Source organism: Myotis myotis, unplaced genomic scaffold, assembly GCF_014108235.1.
Source record: "Myotis myotis isolate mMyoMyo1 unplaced genomic scaffold, mMyoMyo1.p scaffold_m19_p_7, whole genome shotgun sequence".
NCBI classification, from domain to species: domain Eukaryota; kingdom Metazoa; phylum Chordata; class Mammalia; order Chiroptera; family Vespertilionidae; genus Myotis; species Myotis myotis.
Genome location: NW_023416379.1, coordinates 20549004 through 20576783, shown reverse-complemented (window position 1 = coordinate 20576783; position 27780 = coordinate 20549004). Strand labels below are relative to the sequence as shown.

Genomic DNA, 27780 nt, shown 5'->3' with positions numbered 1-27780 from the left:
AGGGAACATGGCTACAGAACCTGGCTGGAGAACCTGGAGAACCTAGCAAGAGAACATGGACACAGAACCTGGCTGGAGATCCTAAGCAGAACCTCTCTAGAGGTCCAGACCAGAACTTCGCTGGAGATCCTAGCCAGAACTTCGCTGGAGATCCAGACTAGAACTTGGCTGGAGATCCTGGCTAGGCTGCTGATCAACTGAACGCTGTCTCCATGTCATTCCTTCTTCGCCGACTCCGTCCACACCTTTGGGAACCCCTGGACCTGCTGGGGTTGGACCCCGGCACACAGGGATTCATTTTATGAATCCTTATAACATAGCTTATGGGGCAGGTGCAGTTATCTTCATGTTACATATGGAGAAACTGAGGAACAGCGAAGTTCAGAAATATGCTCTTAGTCATATACAGAGTAACGGTGTGATGGAATGCAGGCCCAGGTAGTGTGACTCCAGGCACCCACCAGTATACCCACGGTGCTAGACTTCCCAACTGAATTTGCAGCTGATGTGCTTCCTGCTATTTTCTCAGTGCTTTTTGTTGGTGGTGGTGGTGGTGGTGGTGATGGTGGTGTGTAAACAAGAGTAACATGAGGTTCTCTAGCTTCACATTAAACTGCCATTTAAACTTTGGCATTGCAAATCCAGATTAATCCCAAGCGAGTTAACGTCATCAGCCACTTTAGAGAGTTTTATGGGAACCCATGGCACTCGTTAAATGTATGATTGATTTAGCAATTGGTATGTGGATTTTTCTTAAAATGTTCATTTTCCATAGATAAACATTAATATTAATTTGTAATGACAGGAATTTTATAAAATTAAAATGTTAATACACTACTTAAGCAGTAAAATACGTAAAAGTTGGATTCCTTTGTAATACATTATTACTTAGATAATCTTGCTCCAGACTTTTAATACTCTGATGATTAGCCCCTTATTATAGCTTTTAAATTTCCAAAAGTGAAATGATAGATGCCTTGTAGTGGTTTTGATGTTACTCTTATCAAGATAGGGTCTGATATGAAAAATAAAAGTAACATAAAAAGAAAATAAACTGATCTTAAAGTGATAGTCTTGAAATATTTGTCAATTTATGTAAATTTTCTTAGAAAATTTATATTACCATTGACTTAAATCACCAAAAAAATTCTTTTAAAGAGAGCTAATAAATGTCTGTGGTGAAGTCAGCCCCTTTTTTGTTTTGATGTTTGTTTTTATTTAATTGAAGCTTAATTACTTAAGGGTTTTTTTTATCATCAGAAAATTAATCTGCAAGCTAATGCTTTGAGTATGTGGTCAACCAGTGTCAGGCAAGAAAGTATCTTATCTCAAATTAAAACAAAATAAAAATTCTCTAGTTAATGACTTAACTTCTTTTGCATTGTGACATATATCCTTTCAAAGTCTATTGGCAGAAAATGGAAGATTTAAAGAAACACTTCTATTACATACATGAATAGATTAAAATCAAGAAAGCCCAGAGGGTATTAGTTCTTTCATCAGTTTAATTCCAACACTTTTTGGGGAGAGGGGGAGGAATGTTTAAGACTACTGAGAATCCTTAGTTAATGGAGGATAGTCTCTTGTATTATTACATGTAGCTTTACCTTTCCTTGAAATTTTTTTCATTGCTTCCTTAGCAGAATAAGTTTTCTAAAAAACTGGGCAGAAGGTCTAGAATACTTGAAATGCTAAGTAATTCTTAAAGATTCACTCTTGGAGAATGATAGGAAAAATGTTGGTAGTATTCTCCATATTGTGGAATTGTCAACTAAAGCCTTCTTATATTTAATAAATTCCACAAGAGCTCTGAGATTTTTTTTTTAAGATATTTTGCCAACTCTTGATCAGACAGTGAAAGGGAGGAAATTTCAGTTGTATGCCAGACAAGATTGGCTCGTTTACTAAGAACATGTTTTTGTATACATGGGAGTATTTGACATTAAGTTTAACTTTATCCATTATGAACCCAGGTTTAGCAGTAGAACTGTGCTAGCAAGAAAGGAAGTTAGTCATCTCTGCATATCCACTGCATGCTGCCTTCTTCGTGGGAACAAGATTCCTTGTTAGATGTTCTTTCCCAGGAAAAATAAACATAAATATTAAGAATTACTAAGAGTAAGGGATTGCTACTTGGCACTTACAGCTAGGAGCGAGAATTCAGACATATGTGTTTATCTAAATGATTTAAGCTAATACAAACAAATAACCTTTGATAAACACTGAGAACAGCTGTACTTTTGCTCATGTCGAGGAAAACATTCATAAATACATGAATATGGATTTATTCATTTTATCACTATCATCAAGCTCTTATATAGGAAGGTATATAAATAATGTTCTTTTTCATTAGTCATCCATTTTTTAATATTGAGTAATCATGCTTAATAAAATGAGATATTAAAAGAGTTTTAAAGTTAATAAAGAATTCATAAATTCTAATTTTGTTCCTTTTTCTCCCCACTACAGGCTTGTGTCTCCAGAGCAGCCACCAAAGGCCAAGTTCCTGACCTTGGGGTCCAAATTCCGCTATAGCGGCCGCACCCAAGCCCAGACCCGCCAGGCAAGCACCCTCATTGACAGGCCTGCGCCACACTTTGAGCGCACATCTAGTAAGCGGGCCTCCAGGATTCTAGATGGAGGTAAAGATGTGCATGACAGTTTTGAATTCCATTAATCTTTCTAATCCAGTGGGATCAGAGAATGTTGACTAGTTGATAAGGCCCCCAGAAATACCCTAGAGCAGTGGTTCTCAACTTTGGCTGCACATTAGAATTACCTGGGAATCTTTTAAAATCCTGATTTCTGGGCCTCATCCTCCGAGGCCCAGCTACCCTCATCTGAGGATGAGGCCCAGAAATCAGGATTTTAAAAAGATTCCCAGGTGATTCTAATGTGTAGCCAAGGTTGAGAACCACTGCCCTAGAGGAATAGCCATTTTATTCTGAGTAAATAAAGTTTCATTTCTTATACTCACAAGAAAATTTTGTAGGATTTGAAGTTCTCATTCTGAATCTAAATGCTTTTTTTTGCATTATCAGCGGACACAAATGTTCGCTAAGAGTTCTCACTGATGAGATGGTGGACAAACATATTTTTACTGGTCTGACTTAATTGTGATGTATTTTATGTGGATTATTTTTTGGCAAAAATGTAATTCCAAAGGTTTTTGGTGTGGTAACATCTGAACTTCTATTCAAAGGAACTTTAAAAATTCAAATTTTTATGATTTTAAAAACTCTGACTGAAGCTTATCAAACTTTCCAGCATATGAGAAACCATTCACAGCTTCAAAGGATCAGTTTAAATGTAGTGTTTTAACAAAAAGAAAGAAAATATAATATATTCGTTTGTTCTTTCACCCAAGGGGAGTGTATAAATTTGTATATTTTTCCTATTGGAATTCTAATTAGCTCCATATTTGTAGTTTTGTATAAATTATACATGGAAATAAATTGATGTTGCTTCCTTTCATACATGTATGTATCTTATTACCCTAATTTTGAATTAATAGCAGGTTTTCTAGAAAAAAGCTAAGGTTAATTTTATATTAGAATACTTTATGAAGGACTTACATTTTTTTCTACCTAAATGAAAACAATTCGTATGGATGACTTTCTACCAGAAGAAGTAGCTTTTCAACATTTTTGTTGATTAATCTCAAAACATATACAAAAATAGTAATATAAAATTTAAAAATTATCTTTTATTACTGTTATTAGCAAAAATCTTTTTATTGCTTGTTATTACTGATAACTTTCTGAAATATGAACTTGAACAACTATATTATAAATAATTATCTGAAACAGACAATATGCTAATAGATAAAAATATTCCCGCAGTGAAGGATAAACACACCTGGGTCTTGATCTGTTTTTCCTGGAATAAACTTGGAAAACAGAACCAGGCATACACATGGTGATACTTCCCAGGATTTGTTGTTGGGCATCTTTGTATACATAGTTATTAAATATTGATTCAGAAGAATCGTTAGTATATTTTTATGAGACCACCCAAAAATTGCAAGGTGACCATAAACTTGGTTCAAATCAATGTCCACATTTCCAAATGTAGGGATTTAAACTTAGTGAATTACTAGTGTACAATAGCTATCCGTGTAACTTTTAGCTAATAGGCAACTGAACATTTTTCCAGTAAATCTGAAAAATGTTCCCATCCATGTAAATATTTCACAAACTTTGCCCCTTGCTACACAGAATTTATGCAAGTGCTGAATAAATGCAGGCAGTATTGTTTAATGCCCTGAGAGAAATCATTCCTCTTCCTGGAATGCTGTCTGTTTCAGCGTTTGTTTTAAACTATGAGGCTTTATAACTCTTATATTACAAATTTTACAGTTTATAAAGAAGAGTAAGCTACTGTGATCTCTATGAGGCGTATCAGCCGTGCTTAAGGAAATGTACCATCTTCTAGGGGCAACTAGTGCAGAGGGTGGTAATAGGTTTGTATCTGAAAACAATGATTTTTATAAGTAAAAGCCACAAACATGGCACAGTAATCCATTATTTTTCCTTTTGTGTTCTGGGCACTGTAATTCATCAGATGGGCAAGTTATCAAAGGATTATTGTGTTATTGTGAAAAATAGAAGGCTTTTCATGCCAGTGCAGGACCAGACAGCCAGTGAACTATTTGGTTAGGGCTTATAGTCTCCCTTTTTTTTCCTCCTCAAAGCAAAGCTAGGCTGTAACCTGGTACTGAGCTTTATTTTTTCCCACCACTCTCCATTAACATACCATTTTTGTTGTTGTTGACATGTGTTGTGTTTTCATTTCCCTGTTTAGTTTTTAAGTAAGGTTAGACTAGTGTAGATATATGTATCAATAGTTCTTACTTTAAGGCTTGACAGTCTTCTAGTGATTACATAGAACATAAAATTTAAATTTAATGTGATATCTAAAATCAAATATAAAAATAAAAGTCAATCCAGAGTAGCTGTTTTAGAACAGTGAGAATCCAAGATTGGAAAATCAACCCAAAAAGTAGGCAAAGCAGTCATTTAAAAGAGTTTATGACCGAGATGTATTTGAGAGCAGGGGAAGCAATGATTTCATGAAAATGGAAAATATAATAATCACGGACACTAGTTACTTGGGTCATCTGGGAACGGAGGCCTATATGAGGAAGAAGAACCATCTCAGTTGAGAGTAGGAGGCAGCCTTGAGTAAAGCAGGAGATAAAGCATCGCAGGTAGCGGGTCTGAAGGTTGTAAGATTAGGGAGAGCTTATTACATTCCAGAACAGAAAGAAGTCAAGTGTAGTCAGAGCTTAGTAAGTGATGGGGAGAGGTAGGCTGGCGCAGGTCACACATGGCCTTGCACGCCATGGTAAAGAATGTGGTTTTTATTCTAGGTGTTGCAGGAAATTGCTGAAAGTTTTTTTTGTTTTGTTTTGTTTTTGGTATGTGTGTAGTGTGTATAAGTACAGATGTGTACACACTTGTGCAAGCATATAAGTACACTATTATTTTTTTTTAAACCAATAACTTTGCAATGTCTAAAATCACTAGAGGATGAGAGAAGAAGCAGGAGAACTGGTTGGGAATAGTCCAGATGAGACTAATGGTGGTTTGCCTTGGGTGATAGTAGCCAAGTCAGCCATTTGGCACCCTAAGCTCAGTGGCTAGGGCCTACAAGCTTCTCAGGGATCTACAAGTGTTTAAGACCTAAAAAAAATTATTTTAAATCCCCCCAAAATAAAAATTCCCCTGCAATCTGAAATTAATAAATGTTTAAAAGTATGCAGCGTCAACATTTTGTCAACGTCATTGTGTAAATTTAAATTTCATTAAAATTTTGATATTATATCAAACTATTTCTAGGTCAAATTTTTCCCATTTTGCAATAATTTCTGAGTATGTGTAGGGGTGCTTAGAAATCATAATCATAAGTTAAAATAATTACTCATAGCTGTGTACTTTCCAAGTGAAACCTATGAAAATCTTCTCAAAAGTTTATAAAAAAACACCTGGAAAATAATTATTCTTAATGTAAGATGTGAGTTCATTTTATAACATTCTGTGGGCTTTTGAAAGCATGAGTCCTTAGGGATCTGGGTGGTCAAATAGAGATGGAAGAACTGGCCACATTTAGAATAGATCCAGCACTTGCTTGGACTTGCAGATGTTAAGGGGTGAAGGAAGAGACTTTGAGGTTTCTGGCTTGAGTTAACTAGGTGCAAACAAGTATGAGGGTGGCCAAAACGGCAAGACTGGGGAAGAAGGAAGTTTTAGGGCTTGTGGGGATGTAGATCAAAGTTTTCTTGTAAAACATGGGTTAGAAGTGCTTGATGCCTTCCAAGTTCAATGTGGTGGATCACATACAGTCCCTGCCCTCCAAAAGCTTGCAGCCTAAAGGCCTTTGTGGTTACTGGGCTTCTCTGGGGGCATGGATCTGAGCCAGTCAAGCACTTTTTATACAAGTAAAATGACCTCCCTGGTTGTTCCTGTTGTTGAGGGAGAAACTACAGATAGACAGAGGCTTTGCCAATTGCTACTCACTTTGCCTTGTTGAGATCCGAGGCCATCTTGGGTTGATTTGCCATATGACACAGATTGCAGCACAATCTGTTTCTTCCCATCTGTAGGAGAGATGAAGGGAGTACATGAGGGCCAGGCTTGCTGAGTGGGAGGGTGTCTGTGTATTAGATTTACTGTTAGGTCAAGTTGAGGCATTCAGGGGGGATGTTAGAGAAATAAAAACTATTAAACAGAAATTCATTCCCTAAAATCTACCTTTACTATCTTGTCACAATTTTAAATGGCATTTAAATTAAAGTTCTTTTATGGGCGAATTCTTTAAACTTATTGAAGCAAATAATTTTAATAAATAGATAATTATTTGTTTCAGAAATAATCTCAAATAAGATCAAAGAAATCCTAGAGAATTAAAATAATGCTTACATTGTGATTCTGACACTGCTTTGACTCTCATTTCAGCTGGTCTTAGAGCTCCTTCTGCTGGCTGATTGCATGATAAGAGTATACCCTTAAAAAAACTGTTTTAGGAGCCTGTGTAGTTTAATGGATTAAAATTCAGAATACTTTTAGAGTTCAGTGGTTTGGTTCAGTGGATAGAGAGTCAGCCTGCAGACTGAAGGGTTCCAGGTTCAATCTGGTCAAGGGGCATGTACCTCGGTTGCACGCTCCCAACCCCCTTTCACTCTCTCTAAAAATAAATGGAAAAAATATCATTGGGTGAGGATAAAAAAAATAAAATTAAAATTAATAAACTTTTTATAAAGGTTTAAAAATTAGTTTGTTTGACACGTTGATATTTTCAGAGCTCTAGCAACGTTTCTTTTGAGTACATGCTGCCTGCTTATCTGTGTAAAAGGGGGAAGTTTCATAAAATTTGACCATTTACCTGTCCTAATGTAATCCAAATGATCATTCTTTATTAGCTCTAGTTGGTGTTGTGGACCAAAGTCTTACGAAGGATTCTCCTGGCCCTGGGGAGGTGTCGGCATATGGCCGAGGAGTTGTCAGCACGGCCATAGTACAGGATGGGGATGGCAGAAGGGACCTCAGAAGCCCCACTAAAGCCCCACATGTGCACCTCATTGAAGGAAAGGTATGGTAAATGAGTAGAATATGTGATTTTAAATGAGGCTATCTGTTGCATTTGTTGTTTCAGAACTCAAATAATATTTAAAATTAGTCAATGTATGTTCTCTTTTGATATAATTTCCCAATTTTCAAATATGCAAAGGCTCTTGCTTGTTTGGATAGGGTCTCTAACCTTTTTCTGAGTGGAGTTCAAAGCAAAATATTCCAATGTAAATTATATTAATGCAAGTAAGTAATTTTTAACTCTTCATAATCATTCTATTTAGTTAAATCCTTAAATGATAAAAGCTATGATGATTTGAAATTTATATTTGTTTGTTACAAGTAAATGTTAAAGTACAACCTGTATTATTATTTTAATCATGTTAACTTACATTTTTTGAAATGAGCAAAGATGGTCTTTATGAAAAATATTATTTTTCATTAGTAATCTATAACTGATGAAGAAGACATTCTTAAGCAAGGGTAAGTGTTTTGTGAACAGTGTGAAGATGGTGTGTTGCTTTTGGCCTTCTTTTGTATGTACATCATAATGAATAGAGAAGTACCCTGTATTATGTTTTCAAATTTGTCACTGTTATTTATGTTACCTTGGGCAAGTGAAGTCACTTAGAGGTTGATTCGAAGAGGCTTTGAGTTCTTCAGATCTCTTTTCTATATCTGCACAAAGCAACACACACACAAATGAAATCATTCTGTGGACTTATAATAATCTCTATACTTTAACTTTGAAAATTCTGAAGACATACAGCATGAATTCATAAAGAACCTGCCAGATGAAGTAGCTGCCAGTTCTCAGGAATTCGACAACCTCTAATTCTCAGCATTGAGGGGGGAGGGGGACCATGCGGACCCTTATGCCACAAGGACAAGGGCTTCAGGTAGCACGTGCCATCCAATCACCTGCATACCTTGTTAAAGAATTTGTATCATATTTCAAAACTATTTGTTCAAAAATTATTTAGTTAAAAATAGCACAAATCAACAAGGTATCCTTGAACTGCTGAAAAGTTGTCAGAATCTTTAATAATTATGCTGATGAGGCACCTAGGAGAGTGACTCCTTATATTTGAAACAGAAGAGCTGAGCAATTTGAAGTCTCTGTTCTATTTTGCCTGGTTAATTTGATACATCGTTATTTTTTTATAAAGTTCTTTTAAATTCCAAAGGAAATTCTTATCTTCATTCAGCAAAAGTTGAGTATGTTGGTCTTCTGCCAATGCTTTGAATGTCTGTCAGCAACCAGGTTTAAAAGTAATAATGCTGTTTGAGTTTCATTGGATCTATTTGCAACCAGTCAGAAAACAGTAGTTAAGTCAGTCTATATATATACATTTTATAATCAAAGTACTTCAGTTTTCCTCTTTAAAATGGATCATTTAATTCATTTTCTAACCACACTGTGTTAATACAATCCCTACTTTTGAGTAAGATTGTTCACTAACTACTTATTTCTTCTCTCCTCTTTTGCCTCCATTTCTCCTTTGAATGTATCCGTGTAATTTCACATTCAACCATGGATTTGCTTCTGAAAGCAGCCTGTTTTCATCTGCCCACCTTCACCGCTCATCCGCTATGCTTCATGTCTTTCCCCAAACCTGTTACCAGTCCCTGAAATGGACTTGCTTTCAGACATTTCGGAGGAAGACCCCTTTGGGGAGGCCGACCAAATCACACTAGACAGCTTAGAACTCCTTTCCACAGGGGAAACATCAGAGCAGGGGGACTGTGACGTCGCTGTCCTGGATTCTGTCTTGGATCCTATTGTAGCCCCTTCTCAGACTAACTGTCCTCCCACCCACGAGAAGCCTCTAACAGAGGCTGACCACAAGGATTCTGAGTTTGGGTACTTTCCCTTCAGTTTCTGTAAATGCTTCCCACCCAGCTTCCCCTCACTCCTCGATGAAGATGGGTACCTTGCTTTCCCTAGCCTCCCCAAGGTCTGGGTCTCCTTCCTCCCCGCTGACGTCCAGCACTATGTTCCGATCACCTCTCCTTCATTTCTTCCCTCCCTCATCCTCATCTTTGGGCTCCTCCTCTCTGCTTCTCAGTCAGTGCCCTTTTCCCTCACATTTTCCCTTCCTCTGGCTCTGTCCCTCTGCTACCTGGAGGCCAAAGCCACGTCCTTTCATGTGTCTTATGACTGTGACCCAAATGACAGAACAGAGGAAGAGGAAGCAGTTGTTGGTACTCCAACATAAGCTTCAGTCTGTGCAGTCCACAAAACTACACTTCATCTTGTACCCCTCCCAATGTAGAGTGTAAACATGTGCATAAACTTTACCACTGACTACCCTCAATATAGTATGAGCTGCACATTTTCACACAGATATTTCAGTGCATGAGCAATAAGTGTAAGCAACTTCCCTTTCATTGATATCCATTGAGAGCTCCATACATTCTAAGTTTAAAGCAAACTTATATGATTCTTTTATAAATATCTGTAAACCTTACTAGGTCTTAAAAAAAGAACTTAGGATGCTGTGGACATCACAGTAATTGACATGTATAAGTAGTTTCTATTAGTTCTTTTTTTTTTAAAATTTTATTGATTTTTTACAGAGAGGAAGGGAGAGGGATAGAGAGTCAGAAACATCGATGAGAGAGAAACATTGATCAGCTGCCTCCTGCACACCCCCCACTGGGGATGTGCCCGCAACCAAGGTACATGCCCTTGACCGGACCCTCCAGTCACAGGCCGATGCTCTATCCACTGGGCCAAACCGGTTAGGGCTCTATTAGTTCTTTTGTTAGAAAGCCAAGCTCATCCTTCTTGAATTTATGCATCTTTAGTCCTCTATTCCTGACATTTGTAGTTCTAATCTCAGAAACTCCTTGTCTCTCTATTATTGTAGCATTTGGAGATCAGATGAATTTCAGGTAGTGTTTTATTTTGTATGAGTCTTTTTAAAAACTCTAAATCATATAATTATGTGACAGAGTCACCATCAGGTATTTTGTAAGGAAAATATCTTTTCTTTAACAAATGTGTATGGAAAATGAAACAAGGCTTTTTGAAAATTTAGAATATATAGCCCTAAGGTTGGGCCTCTTAGTGTTCTTAAAATTAAATGTCTGGTTTGAAGATTTTTACCTCTTTATAGGACTACCTCTGCACTGCTAGTCAGTCCATGCTAACGTGTGCAGTATATTTTTGATTGTTTTGTAAAATGTGGTCTGGTGACTTAGTGTCTTAGTATCCTGTGGTTACTATCAATAAATAGAGTAAGTCATGTAATTTAGAGCAAACCTAAAGACAAATGTGAAGATAATATTATGATTAGGCATTGAGAAGCCACGAATCTTAAAGGGTACCTGTGGATGTGAAAGATGGACATTTTAGAGAATTCAGTGTTGACCCAGGAATTGGAAGATAGTTCTTAACAGATTATTGGTTGTGTCTAATATTTACCTTCTGATAAAAAAGATACTCTGAGCTTCTTGCTAACTTTTCAGAAGTACTTGAATACATTTTTTTTTAAAAGAGAACATTTTGAACTCTCAGATTTTACACTGTCATTTGAATATGATATGTATATGATCCTGCTATCAATTAACATGTAAAGGTTAAACTATTTTCCTTTGGTATCAGAACCAGTATTTTTCTTTTTTGCCATTCCTGTCTTTGAGTTAGTCAGTAGTCACTAGTATTTATGCTAGTTTTAAATTCACAAATTTATTCTTTTGGAATGTTAAATACTGAGACTTGTCCAACTATGAAAACTGATTATTGTTTAAAGTATTTTATGAAAGAAAAGTGGCTATAGTTTAAAGAGTATTTTTAAATACCTACCATTGTAACATGAATGTAGCAAAATAAACCAATTCCCTCCCCACCAAGGAAAGAAATCTGTGTAAAAAACTGAATAATAGGGAATATTTGTCTGACATAAAGGGAAAGCCAAATTTTACATCATTTTATTTTGCCGTTATCACCAGTGGATTTAGACATTTCAAATTAGAACTGATTGAATTATGCCATTTTTACACTCTCAGATTTTTATTCTTGAGTAATAAAAAACAGTACTCAAAAGCAGTGCATGTAAACTAGGGACTGAGAAAGAGTGAAGCTTCCATTCTCCATTCCACCCTTGCAAAGGATCATTTCCATCATTTATACAACACTGTAGGTGAAGAAAGACCGCGTGGCTTAATGTTCTGCATCTTCTGAGGGCCACACAATAAAGGTTGGTAATGCTAGTTCACCATTGAAGTTCAAATACAACTTCTTTGCACCAATGGTAGAGATTCCACTAATACTTCTGTTTCTGGCCACTTGCTGTATGACTTTTCAGGCGAAGATAGAAGAAGAGGAAACACAGCTGGAGGAGGTGGATATTTTTTCTGCAAAATTAAAACATGGTGGCTGCTGCCTGCCATTATTCTTATGTGGGGTGATGCACTTTCAGGGTTTATTTGTCAGTTTTGCTTGTGGCTTTAGGTTCTTAAAATTGTTATTACTAGTAATGTCTTAGACTATCCAACTCTGGTGCTTGCTGATTGATACACTTACGTTTATTTGCTTTTTCCCCCTGTGTGTGATTTAATTTCACAGAAAAATTCCTTGAGAGTAGAAGGGGATAATATTTATGTCAGACATAGCAATTTAATGTTGGAGGTTTGTATAATTTAAGAAAACAACTGTCCTGATGGCTGCCAGGCTGCTATGGTTGGGAGGTCACTCACAGGCTGGCTGGCAACATTTTCCAAGCACAGCGCATGAAATGCATGGGGAAAATCCAACTCGGGAGTGCATGTTACCAGTCTGACTGTGTTCTTTTAAAGTGGCTTAGGTAGGAGTATATTTACTAGAAGTTCTCAAAGTGACAACTGGGAAAACAAGTTCTATTTCATCAGATGAATAGTTTTTAATCCATTAACCTTGAAGTTCTATAAGTAAACTTATTCTCTCCTAATGGGTTATCTCAGGGCATGGAATCTGAAGTAATGTGATCCCATCCTTAGTATTCAGTAACCAGAACAGATATTTGTTGATTTGGCATAAAATCATTTTACTGTCGATCTATGTCCACAATAGTTTGGGGTGGTTATGGAGGTGGGGGTGGGTGGTGCCACTAAAATCCATGCAGTTAGGAATGTGGTTCAATTAAAGTATTCCATATGAAAGTATGCTATTTAATGGGATAGCTTTGATAAAGAAGGAAGAATAAATGAAAGACAAAAAAGAGGGGGGAAAAAAGAAAACCTAGCCACCCAGTTAGGAATGTCAACTATATTCCCCGTGTCACACGAGAACTTTTCTTCTCCTTATTTAGGGGGCAGTACATGGCAATGTATTTAGTGGTGAACTGCAATTCTCAATAATCTGACTAATCAATTTGGTTGCTTTTGGCAGCTTGTGATAATTATTGGAAATGTATTTTTGCATAACTTACTAAAATGCTTTAAAGTGTAATACATAACATTGCTTTGAACAAATACAAGAAATGTGCCTGATCTCAAGCCACAGTCATTTTTCCATGCCATGCAAAGATTTTTAGATTTTCATGAGTTTTTGCAAATGGCTGTAGAAGCTCATAGATGAGCAACTATGCTTGTGCATGAATACGGAATACCTAATTTTATCAGATGCATGACCTGTTCCTCTGGGAGTGGATGAAAGCTGCAGTCAACAGGTGGCCCCATGATTTTTGAAATGTAAGAAAAGGTTTAAAATTCAGTTAAAACCATTTCCTAAGCAATATTTAGTTTTAATTCCCACAAATACTAGTTTTCAGGGCCAATATAAAAAATCCCACAATACCATTCATCAGGGCCTACTCCAGTGAAAAATCAACCTGGTAATTACGCTTGCATTTTTGTCTGTATAAGGACCATTTGGTATGTGGGGCAGCTGGGCCTCACATTTGTGCTTAGCAACTACATGAAACCAGTATGAGGTTATTTTATGGAGAGATCAAATACAAGCAGCCTGTGGAAGCTGTTATTTTTATTCCTTAAGATTAAAAGCCACTGCTGGAATTTCCTGAAAAAAGTCAGTCCTTGCCCACCCTACCACCCCCGTTTTGTGGTAGATGATCTTGGACTGGCTTTCCCCTGAGGCCAAATGTGCTTCTGAGTCCACCTTTCTCTATTTTTACTTGATTTTAATATGTTCACGGAAGGCAATTTTAGTAGTATCCCTAATCAGGAAGGTGAGTCTACAGGAACAAATTCCTAGGCTGCATTCAAATCTAACTATTAGAAAGAAGAGTTATTAGCCATTTTGAGTATTAATTCCATGACTTCCTTCTAATAATGTAAATAGTTATTTCTTAAAAAATTCTAAACAAAGAAGACATTAGAACCCTTTAAGATGTGAATCATAAAAAATTACAAATTTGCTTTATGTTCAAATTTTGAGGGACTCATTAAAGCTATTCATAGGTGATAATATGGCTTTTGAGACTTGGCATTTTTCTTGCTTTAGTATGTTTTTTTAATCGTAAGTATGCTTTGTCTTATTTTTTGGTTTTATTTTTATTTTTGTCCTACTGGGTTTTTTCCCTTTTGGATTTCCCCCCTTTATTACGTTACACATTGCTAGGACCTGGATAAGGCCCAGGAGGACATACTGAAACATCAGGCTAGCATTAGTGAACTCAAGCGCAATTTTATGGAATCCACACCTGAGCCGCGCCCTAATGAATGGGAAAAACGACGTATCACACCTCTGTCCCTACAGATACAAGGGGTATGTTACTAGCTATTTGTTGGCTATATGTCTCCAGCTTTTCAGTAAAATTCAGGTTGCTAATCTCTGATGCTGATTCCCAGGAAGTTACAAAATGTTCCCAGGTGTGTGTGTGTGTGTGTGTGTGTGTGTGTGTGTGTGTGTGTGTGTTTAAATGTAATTGCTAACAATTTTTTAAAATACTAAATATTTATTAACAATGTAATATGTGTTGACGTAGTTCTTAAGTAAATTGTATGAGTTACAAAGTACTTTTGAAATAGTTTCAGAATAACTATATTACTCAATTAGTGGCAGCGTATTTTTATATAGGACGACTTAGAAACTGAGATTATATGATATTTAATAAGCTTTTCAGATGTTGACTACTGAAATAAGAAAGTTTGCTTGATAAATAAATAAATAAATAAATAAAGTGGATCATTTTTAGAATCGTTAAGGTAATTACTAAGAGGAAAATGAGTTAAAGTTAGCTCTGAAGACTGATGAACCCCGATGTAAACTTGCAAAATGTTGTATCATACAAGTTAATACTAAGACTCCCTTGTAATAAAATGTAGACGAGTGTTTTAAAAATGTTTTCAACCATAACATTCTTTTTCTTTCTGTGATTACTTCTCCCCATCAATATCGTATTGCCTTTTGAATTTATTCCCAAAATATTTCTCCATTCATTCCCATCTGTTCTTTTCTGATGCTCTCAAAATCTCTATTATCAGCCAATAACTTCCAGGGGCTCTTTATCATACTTTAAGAGACAGTGATTAAGCTATCTATAATACACAATTTAAAAAATATATAAAGGTCTTACCCTACAATTTCATCTTTCTCTTTTTCCTTATGCCCCTCACTTCTCCATAAGTTCATCATCCAGTCTGGCTTGAGTGTTGCCAAATTGTGCACATTTGATTTAGATAACCTCATGCTATTTTTATTAACCTTTTCATTAAAAGCAGAGCTGTTAGTTGCTTTAAATTTCTAAGTTTGTGATTGTGAAAGGAAAATAGCTCTTTAAGAACAGATGAGTAAAGATAATTGCTGAACTGAAAAAACTTTTGAAAATACTAAGATTTAAAACACCATGGTGTTTATAGGGTATTATGAAGTTGAATACAAGTTAAATTCTCATTTTTAGAATTTCTGAAGGTATTAATGTTCGTTTTTCAGCCATTGACTCTTGTGTTGTCTGGAGAAACAGTGTCTGGCATGCTAAGGTTTTGGCCTTACTGTATGTGCCCCTTCATCCATTTGTTCCGCTGACCCACACAATTGTTCTATGTTTGTGTTGTTGTCAATGTGATGTACTTGTCTTATTTGTTGATTATGTCTATTGTTTAAAACAATAGAGAAAAGGAGACCATCTTTTCAAGGATATTTTATCCATGACCGAGAAGCATCAGATGGCGGCAACACGGACAGTTGAAGAAAAAGCCCAGGCAGCAGACAAGGTGTTCACCTTGCATCCTTGGATCTACTCTTGCTTTTTCCTCTTTTCCTTTTATTTCTGTCCACAGCTATAAGATATTCTTTTTTTTTTTCTTATGTGTTAATCTAAATTTTTTGAAAATAATTTTTGAGCATTAAAACAGTTAAATTTCCATGTAGAGAAAGAAAGGGTCATTAGGTGAGATGTTGCAGAAGTACTTTATTTGAAAATTCACATTTTGAAATGCAGACATATCAATTGATTTAATAAGTGACCCCAATTTTGATGTATGTGGCTGGCAGTTGGGAAACCATGCTTTCATGTGAAAATGCACTGTTTGTACAACGCTGTATATACTGTGGTGGTGTTAAAATAACAGAGTATATGCAAGTTAGGTTAGTAGTTTAGTAATTATCTTTGGAAACCTTTTGCATTTTCATTTTTAAGATTTTCAATGGGGAAAAAAAGGTTTTTTTGTGTACCATAGCAGCCTCTCAGACCTCTCTCTGTGCTCCTGCATATATGAATATCTGGCATTACTAAGAAGTTAGCTTTCTGTTGCCTTTACATTCTTATTCTTCTGTTTCTCCTGGTTTTGCTTAGCCAGCTGGTCAGCCAGTTAATTGCTGGGGCTAGAGAGCTTAGAGTCTGTTGGAGGAGACAGACAGGGATATGTAAAGGAGTAATTAGAAAATGTGGGTAAAGTCGGTGTAGAAGATGAAATAATTTTGTGTTTGAAGGTGATTGGGAAGGCTGATTGACCGTTGTGTCAGGAAGAGTTGGCATTTCAGCTGAGACCCTAATGTGAGAAGGAGGCAGATATGAAGTTTCCCGTGTATAGGGAAGAGCACATGAAACAGTCCAAGCAGGAACTAGTTTAAGGAACTGAAAGACCAAATGATAAGAGCTTAGGAACCATCGAGGAGGGCAGACCCTAGATCCTGTCGGGTCTTAAAGACCATATTGACATTTTGGAATTTTATTATATGAGTAGTGGGAAGCCATTGGGGAGCTTTAAACTGGATCTGACAGAGATCGCTCTGCTGCTGGGTGAGGAATGGAATACAGGGAATCTGAAAGAGAGCAGGGATCAGTAGTAAGTGTTTTCCTTCCACAAAAGTCTGATTTTGTAAATCAATAGAGTATTATTTATCAGAACATACAGTGGAATGGAGACAGAGGCAAAATAAATAGAAGATGAAGTCTTGCTCTAAAGGAATTTGAGGTATAGTTGAGGTGAAATATTTCCAGAATACTGCAAATAAGAAAGCTAAACCAAGTGGCATATTTATATATTAAAATGTTAGCATGAAGTCCAAAGCCAATTAGACTCTGTGTAAAATGATGACTTTAATATTACATGCTTTAAAAAGTTATGTATTTTTGAAGCTTTCACACCCAGAAGCAAGTCAAATGGTAGAGTTGTTCAGTTCAAAGTAATGTCCTTGTATTTTTGCTGTAGGAGACTTTGGAATTTTGTTGAAGATATTTACAGTTAATCATTTTTCTGGATGTCATGGTTTAGGAATGTACAATGTACAATATGATGTCGTAGACATTATCTTAAAAAGACTTTATGTGAAGTTTAAACCTGGAATTTGCCCACTGTTAAGCTCCAAAATCGTTTATCTGCACTTGAAGTTACTGCTCTTTTCTTGTTCTTTTCCTCTCCAGCACATGCAGGAAAATATGTACTTATTTGACATACATATGACTTGTTACTGCAATCATCCTTCATCCATCCTCCCAACAAACTTTGGTTTACCGCTTGCAGTGTGTCTTTTTCCCCAGATAACAACGTATCACTGCTATTAGTTGGAAGTGTGTGAGTAGTTATGTCTACTGCAGTGTTTTGACTTTTAACAGGATATCTTACAAATTTTTGTCTTTGTTGCATCTTCATTTTGCTACTGATTTTGCAGGGTTTTTGATTATCTTTAAATTGTAATCCTTAATGAAATGTAAAATAAATAATTATGCATGAGTATAATTTGACCAGATTTTCCAGATTTTTGTAAAATGGGTTTTATAGATTTAAAAAACAGTAGTAGTTTCTTGTTTAAAAGTTAATGCATTGAACTTTCAAAATGGCTTCTGTTTGAATATGAATAACTTTGAGAGTAGAGCAGGAAGTTGGAAATCAAATAATTCTTTAATAGATTATGACATACTTAAACTTGTATAATACAAGAGTCTTATGAGTTAGTAGTGATTACATAGACTATAGTTTTGAAGTACTTTTGAAATATCTATTTTATTGAATAGTTAAATGAATCACACTTATTTAAATTCCCCATGATCTCTTACTGGCAAGGACCCCCTCTCCACCAACTCAACCCCTAGGGATGGTGTAATTATGGAGATTATAATGAAAATTAATTAGTCCAGAAGATTTCTTTTTCTCCTGAATATTGCAAATGCTTACGCACCTAGCCCTCCTCATCTCATTGTCCCTATTCCTCACTCCTCCTAGTGCACTGTCCCAAAAGTGGCATTCCTAAAATGTCATTCATTCATCCACCTAACCATCATCCATCCATCCATCCATCCATCCATCCATCTTTAAGCTCTTATGAGCAGTGGGCGCTTCATGGTCACTCTTTGCTGTTGGCATTCTGGTACCTGGGACAGTCCTCAACTTTCCTGTTGTGCAGGTTAGGGACCATCACTCAAGGGCCAGAAACGTGAAGATTACATTTATCTTAGTTTTTCAGGGACAGATGATTTTAACATTGCTTACTGAGTTTTCACCCCTGAGTTTGTTTTCCTATTTAGAATTCTTTTCTTTACCTGTTTCTTATTGGGGGAAAAAGGTGCTATTCATTCCATGGCATTTTTGCATACCTAACGGAATTTCTGTGGGTTGCTATCAGATCACTTGTGAACAAAGTAATGTGGAAAAGGGAAGAGTTAGTAGGAGCTGGATGGTTAGAGAAGGGCATCCACAAAATATGGAATATTAGGTGTACCTCAGACAGATGACGAAATTCAGAAGGGCATTGGAGGCAGGATAGGACCACCAAGCTATGACGCAGGAATAAGCATTTCAGGTGGAGGGGCCACTGGAGAGTTCCTTCTCTGAAGAAAGAGGCCTACTCTGAAGAGCTGCCTCAAGAATATACAAAAGAGTGTTTGATGGATAGGTAGGCCATGCTCAGTTTGTGATGAAAGTTTTAGTGACAAACCAAGGAGCCTTAGGCTGTTTTCATAGGTTGGAACTATAACTGATTCTCAAGCAGGGTGGAAAGCTGGCATTCAGGCAAACTGCCACATGCACCTGCTGCAGAGTCTTTGCTAATCCTCACCTTTCTTTCAATGTATGCTGTTCTGTGATTCTTGTATAACCTTTCCTTTTTTTCAATAGGTCACTGCTCTCTGTTCCAACTTATTGGTAACTCTTTGCTCTTCCTTTTCTGACCTCTCTAGAGCCTAGAAGAGGAGATAACATCAATTTTGTTTAGTGAAAAGGGCTTTTCTGATAGTGTGAAAGCTACCTTCACCTCAGCCACCACTTGGACAGCAGAGGGCACTGGTGTGAACTATAATGCACCTTGTGAAACACTTTCTTCCTCGCCCTTCTCACAGTTGCCTGAGGTGCATTTTACTTTGTTTCCCCTGTTTTTAAAAGCCACATATGAGAGTGATTTTTATTTTTTAAATATCCAGGAACCTTTCCCTTCAGTGCTTTCATTGATGAAATTAATCCTTCCTGGGAAAAACATTCATGAAATAATGACTGAATTTGGATGTAAGGAAAGGATACAGATTGGATGTTCTGCTTTTGGGTGCCCCCTCACCACTCCCTCCCCACCCAAAAAAAAAAATCTACCTAAATTCAGAGAATGATTTAAACAAAGCTCAGATTCGGAGTTGTTACGTGGAGGGAAACCCTCAACCAAGTAAAGAAGCTAAGTATGCTTCCAGAATTAAAAGTATTCAAAACCCAAGTGTCTTGCAGGCATCTTCTGATGGCTTATCATTTAAAAACTGTTTACATGGAAAAATCTGAGATGGCTGCCATATTCAGTGAAATAATTGTTTTCATTTTTTTTTGGAATGAACTTAAGGAATTCCCTGAACTTGGGCAGAACCCATCTGAGCATTTGAAGTTAAATATAATAATAATGTACCGACCTATAATAATAATTAACATTTAGGCACTATACTACTTACTAAAGTCAATTCACTCCCAAGGAATAAACGTCTGCAGGGGCAAGGGTGAGCATCTCAAATAACAAAGTTGGTTCATTGAGGTTTTCAAAGATGCTAGGAGGGGGGCTGAATTCTAAGAGAGAACACTTGCAATCATCGTTGACATCCAGCCTAATGTCATGCACCCCATTTGTTAATCTGCAATCTAATTTGGATATTAATAGCCAATTCTGGAATAACATTTTTATGTTATCTGAGATCAACAATAATTTTGCCAGTTAAAGCTGTGTTTTTAAATGAGCCAGCATAAAACAAAAATTTCATCTTACTAATACTGTATTCATTTAGGAATCAGGGTTTCAGTTAGGCTTTATAATCTGATTAAGACCAAAACTGTTTGTTGAATTGGTTTTATAATTTTAAAATTTATACTTTAAGATAATCAGTAAGCTTCAGTATAATTCCAATTTTTCCCGTTTTTTCAATTATATGAGTAGAGCTAATAGATACAGCTATACTAAAAGCACTTTATTTCTTTGGGAGATGCTGGCTGTTTTGTGTTTTTGTTTTCTTGTGTAAGCTTTTTACCTCTGTCTTGTCTTTCATGTGACCTTGAGCAAAGGTTTTGTGGATGTTGATTCGCACTGTTCTGTCTTCACAGTGTCAGATGTTTGTTTAGTGGGTGTTGAGGTAAAACGTTATTGATTTGTGTCCTCGGTTGCTTTTTGTTTCACAGAAACGCGCTCCCGAGTCCGAAGGGCCTTGCGCTGGAGCCAGTGATGCTGTTAAGGTTCTCCCCTTTCCATGTTAACACCATTGCCTGCTGCTTCTGACCCGTCACGTTTCCCCGCTTCCCTTTCAGTCAGCCATCATAACCATCACTGTTTTCCTCCATGACATGAACCTTCCATCAGTTGGTTTGGGTTTCCGTCATTTTTATTTATTCATATATTTTTGTTCTCCCTCATCCGCTTCTTTTTTGTGCAGAGTTCACATGAGACTCTGAATGTAGTGGAGGAGAAGAAGCAGGCAGAGGTTGGGAAAGACGAAAGAGTAATCACAGAAGAAATGAACGGTAAAGAGCTATCACCCGGGAGTGGTCCTGGGGACATCCGTAAGGTGGAACCTCTGACACAGAAAGACTCCACCTCCCTGTCTTCTGAGAGCAGCAGCAGCAGTGAGAGCGAGGAGGAAGATGTGGGCGAGTACCGGCCCCACCACCGGGTGACTGAGGGCACCATAAAGGAAGAGCAGGAGGAGGATGAAGAAGAGGTGGAGGAAGAACCCAGCCAAGCATCCCAGGTAGTAGAGAGGGAGGCAGCAGTGCCAGAAGCCAGCCCAGACAGACACGCAGGGGCCAGTGTAAGCGCAGTAGAAACAGTGACCCAGGAGCATGTAGTTGCCCTTAACATACCTGCAGAGAAGAGTGTACACGAAGGCGCATTTAAGCAAGATGTGAGCGAAGACACAGAGGACGAGCAACATAAAGTTAACGGAGAGGTGTCTCATGTTGACATTGATGTTTTGCCACAAATTATTTGTTGTTCAGAGGTAAATGGGAGACTCAAGCGGGAGCTAAACTCTGGAGCTATTTCTCAGGTGGAGAACACCTGCTTTTCTTCTTCTCCTGTCCTCCCAACCCTCCCTCAGCTTTTTCAGCAAGATTCTGACTTTGATCTCACGGGAGGAAGGGGAAAGCACTGCTTTGTAGACTTTCTGCCAGCTCGGTCAAGGTTGCTAGCTCCTTTCCTGCAACTGAATCACCTCATCCAGTAAACTTCTACAACCCACCACATCATTTTTCCATTCTTGTTTCACATCTAAATTTTTCTTTGCATGTTTTGGATGTTTTCAACTTTTTGTCTTTGGTTGCACTGCTTCATACTTAATGCCTTTTTCATTGGTTTAATTAGAAAATTGTATATGCATTATTGGAAAATGGTCAGTGTGAGTGTGTGTGTGCTGCTGCTGTGACTGGCTTTGATTTTTTGGCTCATTGTCTCTTCAGCTTAAGAGTTTTAGAAATGGCAGCAGGCCCTGATTACCATGGTGCTCTGAATTCAACATCTGGCAGTGATGAAAACAGTATTTCTTGAATACCAGTATGATTTCTGGGGATTGTATGGTTTGGTTAAAGCCTTTTCTTTCCTCTTAGGCAGCCAGAGGCCAACTGTTTAATAGATTACAGTACTCTTTTCATTCTGTCCTGTCATCAAGTCTGGATTATTTTCAAATTGATCACATGTTCTGTGGATTATCTACAGGGTATCTCAGTCTTTTCTTTTTTCTCTTCAAGATAGAGAACTTACTTCCCTCTTCTTGGATAAAGTCTTGGTCTCCAGGTGCAGTGTCTCTGAATTGGAAGTTAAAGTTTTGTTGAGAGAAGGCAAACTTCCGGGTGAATATGTCTTCATTCTAAGCTGAGCTGCCCACAGTGCAGGGATTGTCCACATTTTCTCTCTTTGATGAGCTGGAAAAATCTTGAAGTGACTTTGTCTTGAAATAATTAAAAGGATTTTTATTATTGTATCACTTTTAAACTTCCTGAATCTCTTCAGAGAACACATTTGTGAGTCCTGGAATGCTCTATTATTTTCCACATTTACCTTACATTACACTTGGTAGTATTTTGCTGGCAGTAGTTAGTCTGGCGTTGTATTAAACATACATGCTCAGCAGACCATGTTAACGGGCCGTGAACCTCTCCTTTAATGTTTTTAATGTTTAATTGTACAAAGTATTAATATCATATTCGTGGACTAATTCTAGATATAACAGTTTAACTTAGCTAATAGAGAAGAAACACTGCAAGTTTTAGACAAGTATAATTGGAAACAGTAAGACTTGAAAATGGGATCTCCTTGTCAATAGAGCAGAAAAGGCTTTTTGAAGAAAAGAGCGAATTTTAGCCTACCTAGATGGTGTACCAGTTAAAGACAACAAGCCTTCACGCAAATCATGTTGTTCTTTAAACCGCAGTAAAAATTGAGACAGGTCACTTTACATAGTTCATTCTGTGTTTTCTTTTCAAGTTTATCATTACTTACCCAAAGCTAAAGTTTATATGTCACTGTATACCAGGCTTGACACGTAAGTAGTTTGGGGACCATCATAACCTGAAGCGTATCATAATTTGAAGCATACCATAATTTATGGAGCAATTATGTTACTTTATTCTTATCATATATACATACATATGTATATGCATATGATATTTAAAGGAAAGTGTTTTTCTTTTGTGTCTTTTTTCTTAGATTATTTGCTTTTACTCTTTTCTTTTGTGAATGAGTGTGTGTTTGGATATCCATATTTTTTACAATTATTTTTGAGGGCTCCATTAAGTACTTTTACTACATTACCTCTAGAATTTATTTTCCTCTTCCTTTCCACCTCAGCCACCCGTGGTAAAGACAGAGATGGTAACAATTTCTGATGCCTCACAAAGGACAGAAATCTCCACCAAGGAAGTCCCTATTGTTCAAACAGAAACCAAGACCATCACATATGAGTCTCCACAGGTACGAAAGCTCTAGATTTGGACTGAGCTCTTTTTCACTTAGTCTGTTTCTCTCTCCATTCTGTCTTCTCCTAGTTTACATGTTTCTGACTTTGATGTACTGTTTTATATCTCCATTTCATAATTGTACTTCAACAACATAACTTATTGCGTTGCTTCTTAGATTGAGACAGAGAACTGTAATCAAATTGGTGACCCAGTAATTTCAGGGAGGAAGCATACACATGATTATTGAAGACAGGCAGTACCAATCTTGTTCATATTATTATAAGCCATTTGTGGCTTAAAGTATCTAGGATTGTTTATGTATACTTGGGAAACAGATCATCTTACAGAGTTTATGGGATATGATATAAATTGTGCATTAGTAGGATTTAGGCATCCCTCCCCATGAAGACAGGTCCAGTCAGCTCTTGCTTGCAAGTTTACATACATGTGCACACACATTTGTGCTTCTCCTTCACGTGGGATTATTGCTGAAGACATATGCCATTATTCTTATGTAAATGTGATAACTGTTCTAAAAAAATGTGTGTGTTTGATTTTAAGTATTCAGACATTGATTCTGTAAATATTTGAGATAATCATTAAGATATCTAACTTTAAGGGTAACAGAAAAAGGGAAAATATTTATCATTTCAAATGGAACTGTTTAGAAATTTGGACAACTATTTTCTTGACTGAGAAATTTAATGTTCATAGTAGGATTGTGCCATGCTGAAAAATGGTAGATTACCGTCTTGAAATATTTTTTAATGCATGTATATGTGAAGCATTCCTCAACATTATTTTAGAAATGCTGTGCATAGAGCCCACATGAGCACAAACAGGTCTTTGATGCATGGGTGTGGTGGGAGAGCAGATACCCATGTGTTCCTATGGTGGTGAGTGCCCTTGTGAAGAAATACATTGCATGAACCAAATGCGAGAGAGATTGCCTCTTGCCTTACAGTAAGAAGGGCTCTGGACCTTCCAGTTATTTCCCTGTGTCAGGAAACAGGAGGCAAATATATATGGTGACTTTAAACTAACATTTAGTTTATGATCTTAGTATAAACTAAAACTATTAATTTGCTATATTTCCACTAGTAAATTCTAGAACTTTCTACCAGAAAAGTATCAAAACAAATTAAAACCTATTTAGTTATCTGCACAGGATTTATATATGAGATATATGTATAGATGTATAAACATATATATATATAGAGAGAGAGAGAGAGAGAGCGCGCACACATGCATGCATACTTATTGAAATATATATCTTCATAATATACTCGCAGCACACGGACTGTTACAGGAAAAGTGTTGTTTAAAAATCTAAAGATAAGCATAATAACCAAACGATGTTAGTTTAGTCTACTCTGGTTAGGTTCTGTTGCTTAGTAATCTGAGAAAACGTTTATCTATTTTTACCCACCTGTGCTTAAATAACAAACCAGCACTTCTGGTCACTGTGGCAATGTCTCTGCCTAGTTCTCTGGTTTCTTTTTCAATTTATATAAATGGCTTTCAGTCAACTTCTCTCATGACCCCCATAGCTTTCAGACCCAACTCCTATATCCACTCTTCTTTTTTTTCTGTCTCTCTGTGTCTGGGGTTTGCTTCTCCCCGTGCATTTAATCTTTGATTTTACTCTGTGTAAATGTCAGCCAATGCTGGTCGGTAAATTACCACTATAAACATGAAAAGGCAGATAGCATCTTCTGCCAACTACAAAGATTTTAAAAGATGCATATTTGATGGGAAGGGCATCTTCTATGAAAACATAATGGAAGTTAAGTATTGCTTTGTATTTTTCTCCCAACTATCCAAAGATTGATGGCGGGGCTGCTGGTGACTCGGGCACGTTACTGACTGCACAAACCATCACATCTGATTCCGTGTCGACAACCACTACCACACACATCACTAAGGTAAAGCAGTCCAGGGGAGTCTTTGGGAGAGGACGGTACATTGCAAACAGGATCCTTCTGAATTGTTTCTTTGTTCCTTTACACACTTCAAAGTAATACGCAGACAGTGCCAGTAGAATAAACATGCAGACATTTAAAGTATCCAAGGAAATTGGGCTCCATTGACAAATCTATTTAAAACAAATTGCAGTTTGTAAAGTGAAAGGGGGTAAAAATATGCTATGAATAGCTATACCTAAGACAGCTACAGGAACAGAGAATTTCATAAAAGTGGAAGCACAGGTTTATTAGAAAGTACAAAGTGAATGTTGACTATCATTCAGCATTTTCAACAAGTTCTTCAAATAATGTAAATGTCCCCTCATTGATTGACGATACTAGTGTGTTGACTTGGTCATTCTCTAACTGTTTAGCACCAGATCAGATGACCAGTGATTCTGGAGGTGTGGTCTCTGGACTAGCAGCAGCCTGACTTGTTACAAGTGTGAGCACTGTGGTCCCACTTGGGACCCGCTGAAACCCTGGGCCCTCTCAGTGATTCTCATGCTTGCCACAGTCCTCAGATTGCTAACTCCAGTTTTATTTTCCAGTAATCCCTTTTGCTTCTACTTCTCATATTTGGTTAGTGCCTGAAGGTCTTAAATGTATCCTTTGTGCATTCCATACCCCTTATTTCAACAAAAAATCTTTGTAAATTAACATATGCCACATAAATGAGAGATAGTATGGCTGAGCATTTTAAAGCACATCCAGTTATTAAGGCGAGTGATAGCCTTGTTTCGTATATGAAGTGCAATCACTGTGACTTAGCGTATACATTTATCAGAGTTCCAAAGGTTGGGTGTTTGCTTCCTGAGGACCGTGTGGATTTGCTCCTTGTCTGTTCAGGATGTCGCAGGCATGTGATCTCTTCAGTGCCAGGGCCCAGGCTCTGTATGTTAGCTGCTCTATACCAGTGACTGTGTGGCAGTTCACCCAAGAGCTCCTGCCCACACGGCCCGTCACATAGCCCTGTCAGCCATGTGCCATGTCCACACGTACAACTACATGCAGAAGCTGTGATCACAGCATTGAATGACAGCCAAATCCAAGTCCTCTTTATTTCTGTTATTGCACTAAACCAAAGAAACAAAATCACCAAATAGAGTTGTATGACGAGAATTAAGCAGACGAAACGATAACATCAAGCAATTTCCAAACCTAAAGATACTGAAATTGTTAGAATTCCTTGTAACTTTCCATAAACCAAATAATTATTTCTTCTCCTTTTAAAAAATTGACCAATTGGGAATGAGGAGACTCAGGAAGTTCTAACAGTGTCCCAGTGGAACCATGTGGATTAAATGGCAGCTGGTCCCTCTCAGTGTCACCTGAATCTTGATACATTAGGTTTTAAGGTTGCTTTCAGTTGAGGAACTTACGGATGCTATAGCTTTAACCACAGGTTCTCCATTGAGCTTAAAAATAAGGAAAGTTTCCAGAACATCAGCCTTCCCTGCTCAGTGTGCATTGCCTTACAATGATCAGAAGGTCTAGGTGTGCCCCATCTGTTTTTCCTGACTCTGTGTACACAGCTTTAGTGATTACCATTTTCCCCCTTCTTTTCTTTATGACCTTTAGACAATAAAAGGTGGAATATCTGAAACAAGAATTGAGAAACGCATCGTGATCACAGGAGATACAGATATTGACCATGACCAGGTAAAGTCCTGTGGTTCTGGTTCTGAAATTGACCGTGTTTATTTTCTAAGTTTTGTGCCTGTCATCATGTCACATAAAGTATATCCTACCCCTCCTCCCAGTGCCTCCTGGCTGAATCCTAAGCGTGGGATAAAGGCCTGGACATACCTGTCCTTTCAGCCTTCCTAACTCTGGGGATTGCCTTTTATTTCCCACTGGATTTCTGTGTACTTTGGGGTCAAAATAATTGTGGGGATTCCTAGCAGCTGTTAGGTATTCATGTGGGCCTGGTTTAAGGTAAGTCATCAGTGATTAAAAAATGAATGGCAGCTTAATGATCCTGACTTCCAAAAAATAAGCCACTAAGTTTGCCTTATGACTACTTTTAGGAACTTGAAAGAAATTTTTACAGCATTAGGAAAATTGGGTTGTTTACTACTAATTATTACTATTATTGAGGGGTGGGAGAAAGTAATCTAAGGTCTTTTACAAAGTGAAAATTTATATGTATTCAGAAAAAAAATTGAAAGAATTGAGCTTCCATTCTAATGTTGAGCAGGATGCATGATTTAAAAGCAGGTGGTAAATAGAACTGCTGGAGACTTTGAGAGTAGTTTTAATTTTAGATAGCAGTTTCAAGTGATAAGTTTTTGTTTCATTATTTTCTGAGTGATTTTAACTCAACTTTAAAGGAGACCAAGCTGTTTTTCTTTTTTTAAAAATTTTGTTGATTTCAGAGAAGAAGGGAAAGGGGGAGAGAGAGAGAGAGAGAGAGAGAGAAACATAAATGATGAGAGAGAATCACCAATTGG

At 37.2% G+C, this 27780-nt stretch overlaps 1 protein-coding gene across 29 annotated transcripts in view; it reads left to right on the top strand.

The window, feature by feature from the left end:
• Nucleotides 1–27780, top strand: part of EPB41L2 (erythrocyte membrane protein band 4.1 like 2) — a 190593-nt gene that overhangs the window by 141904 nt on the left and 20909 nt on the right. For 9 of the 29 annotated variants that reach the window (XM_036316233.1, XM_036316224.1, XM_036316227.1 and 6 more), the window contains 11 exons: nt 2470–2642; nt 7421–7590; nt 12142–12204; nt 14134–14280; nt 15627–15728; nt 19133–19300; nt 20595–20648; nt 20846–21409; nt 23254–23376; nt 25190–25288; nt 26909–26989. In XM_036316233.1, the coding sequence (XP_036172126.1) occupies nt 2470–2642; nt 7421–7590; nt 12142–12204; nt 14134–14280; nt 15627–15728; nt 19133–19300; nt 20595–20648; nt 20846–21409; nt 23254–23376; nt 25190–25288; nt 26909–26989 (1744 nt within the window). The remainder of the gene's footprint in view (nt 1–2469; nt 2643–7420; nt 7591–12141; nt 12205–14133; nt 14281–15626; nt 15729–19132; nt 19301–20594; nt 20649–20845; nt 21410–23253; nt 23377–25189; nt 25289–26908; nt 26990–27780) is intronic. The other 20 variants (XM_036316231.1, XM_036316229.1, XM_036316236.1 and 17 more) reach the window with 17 other exon arrangements.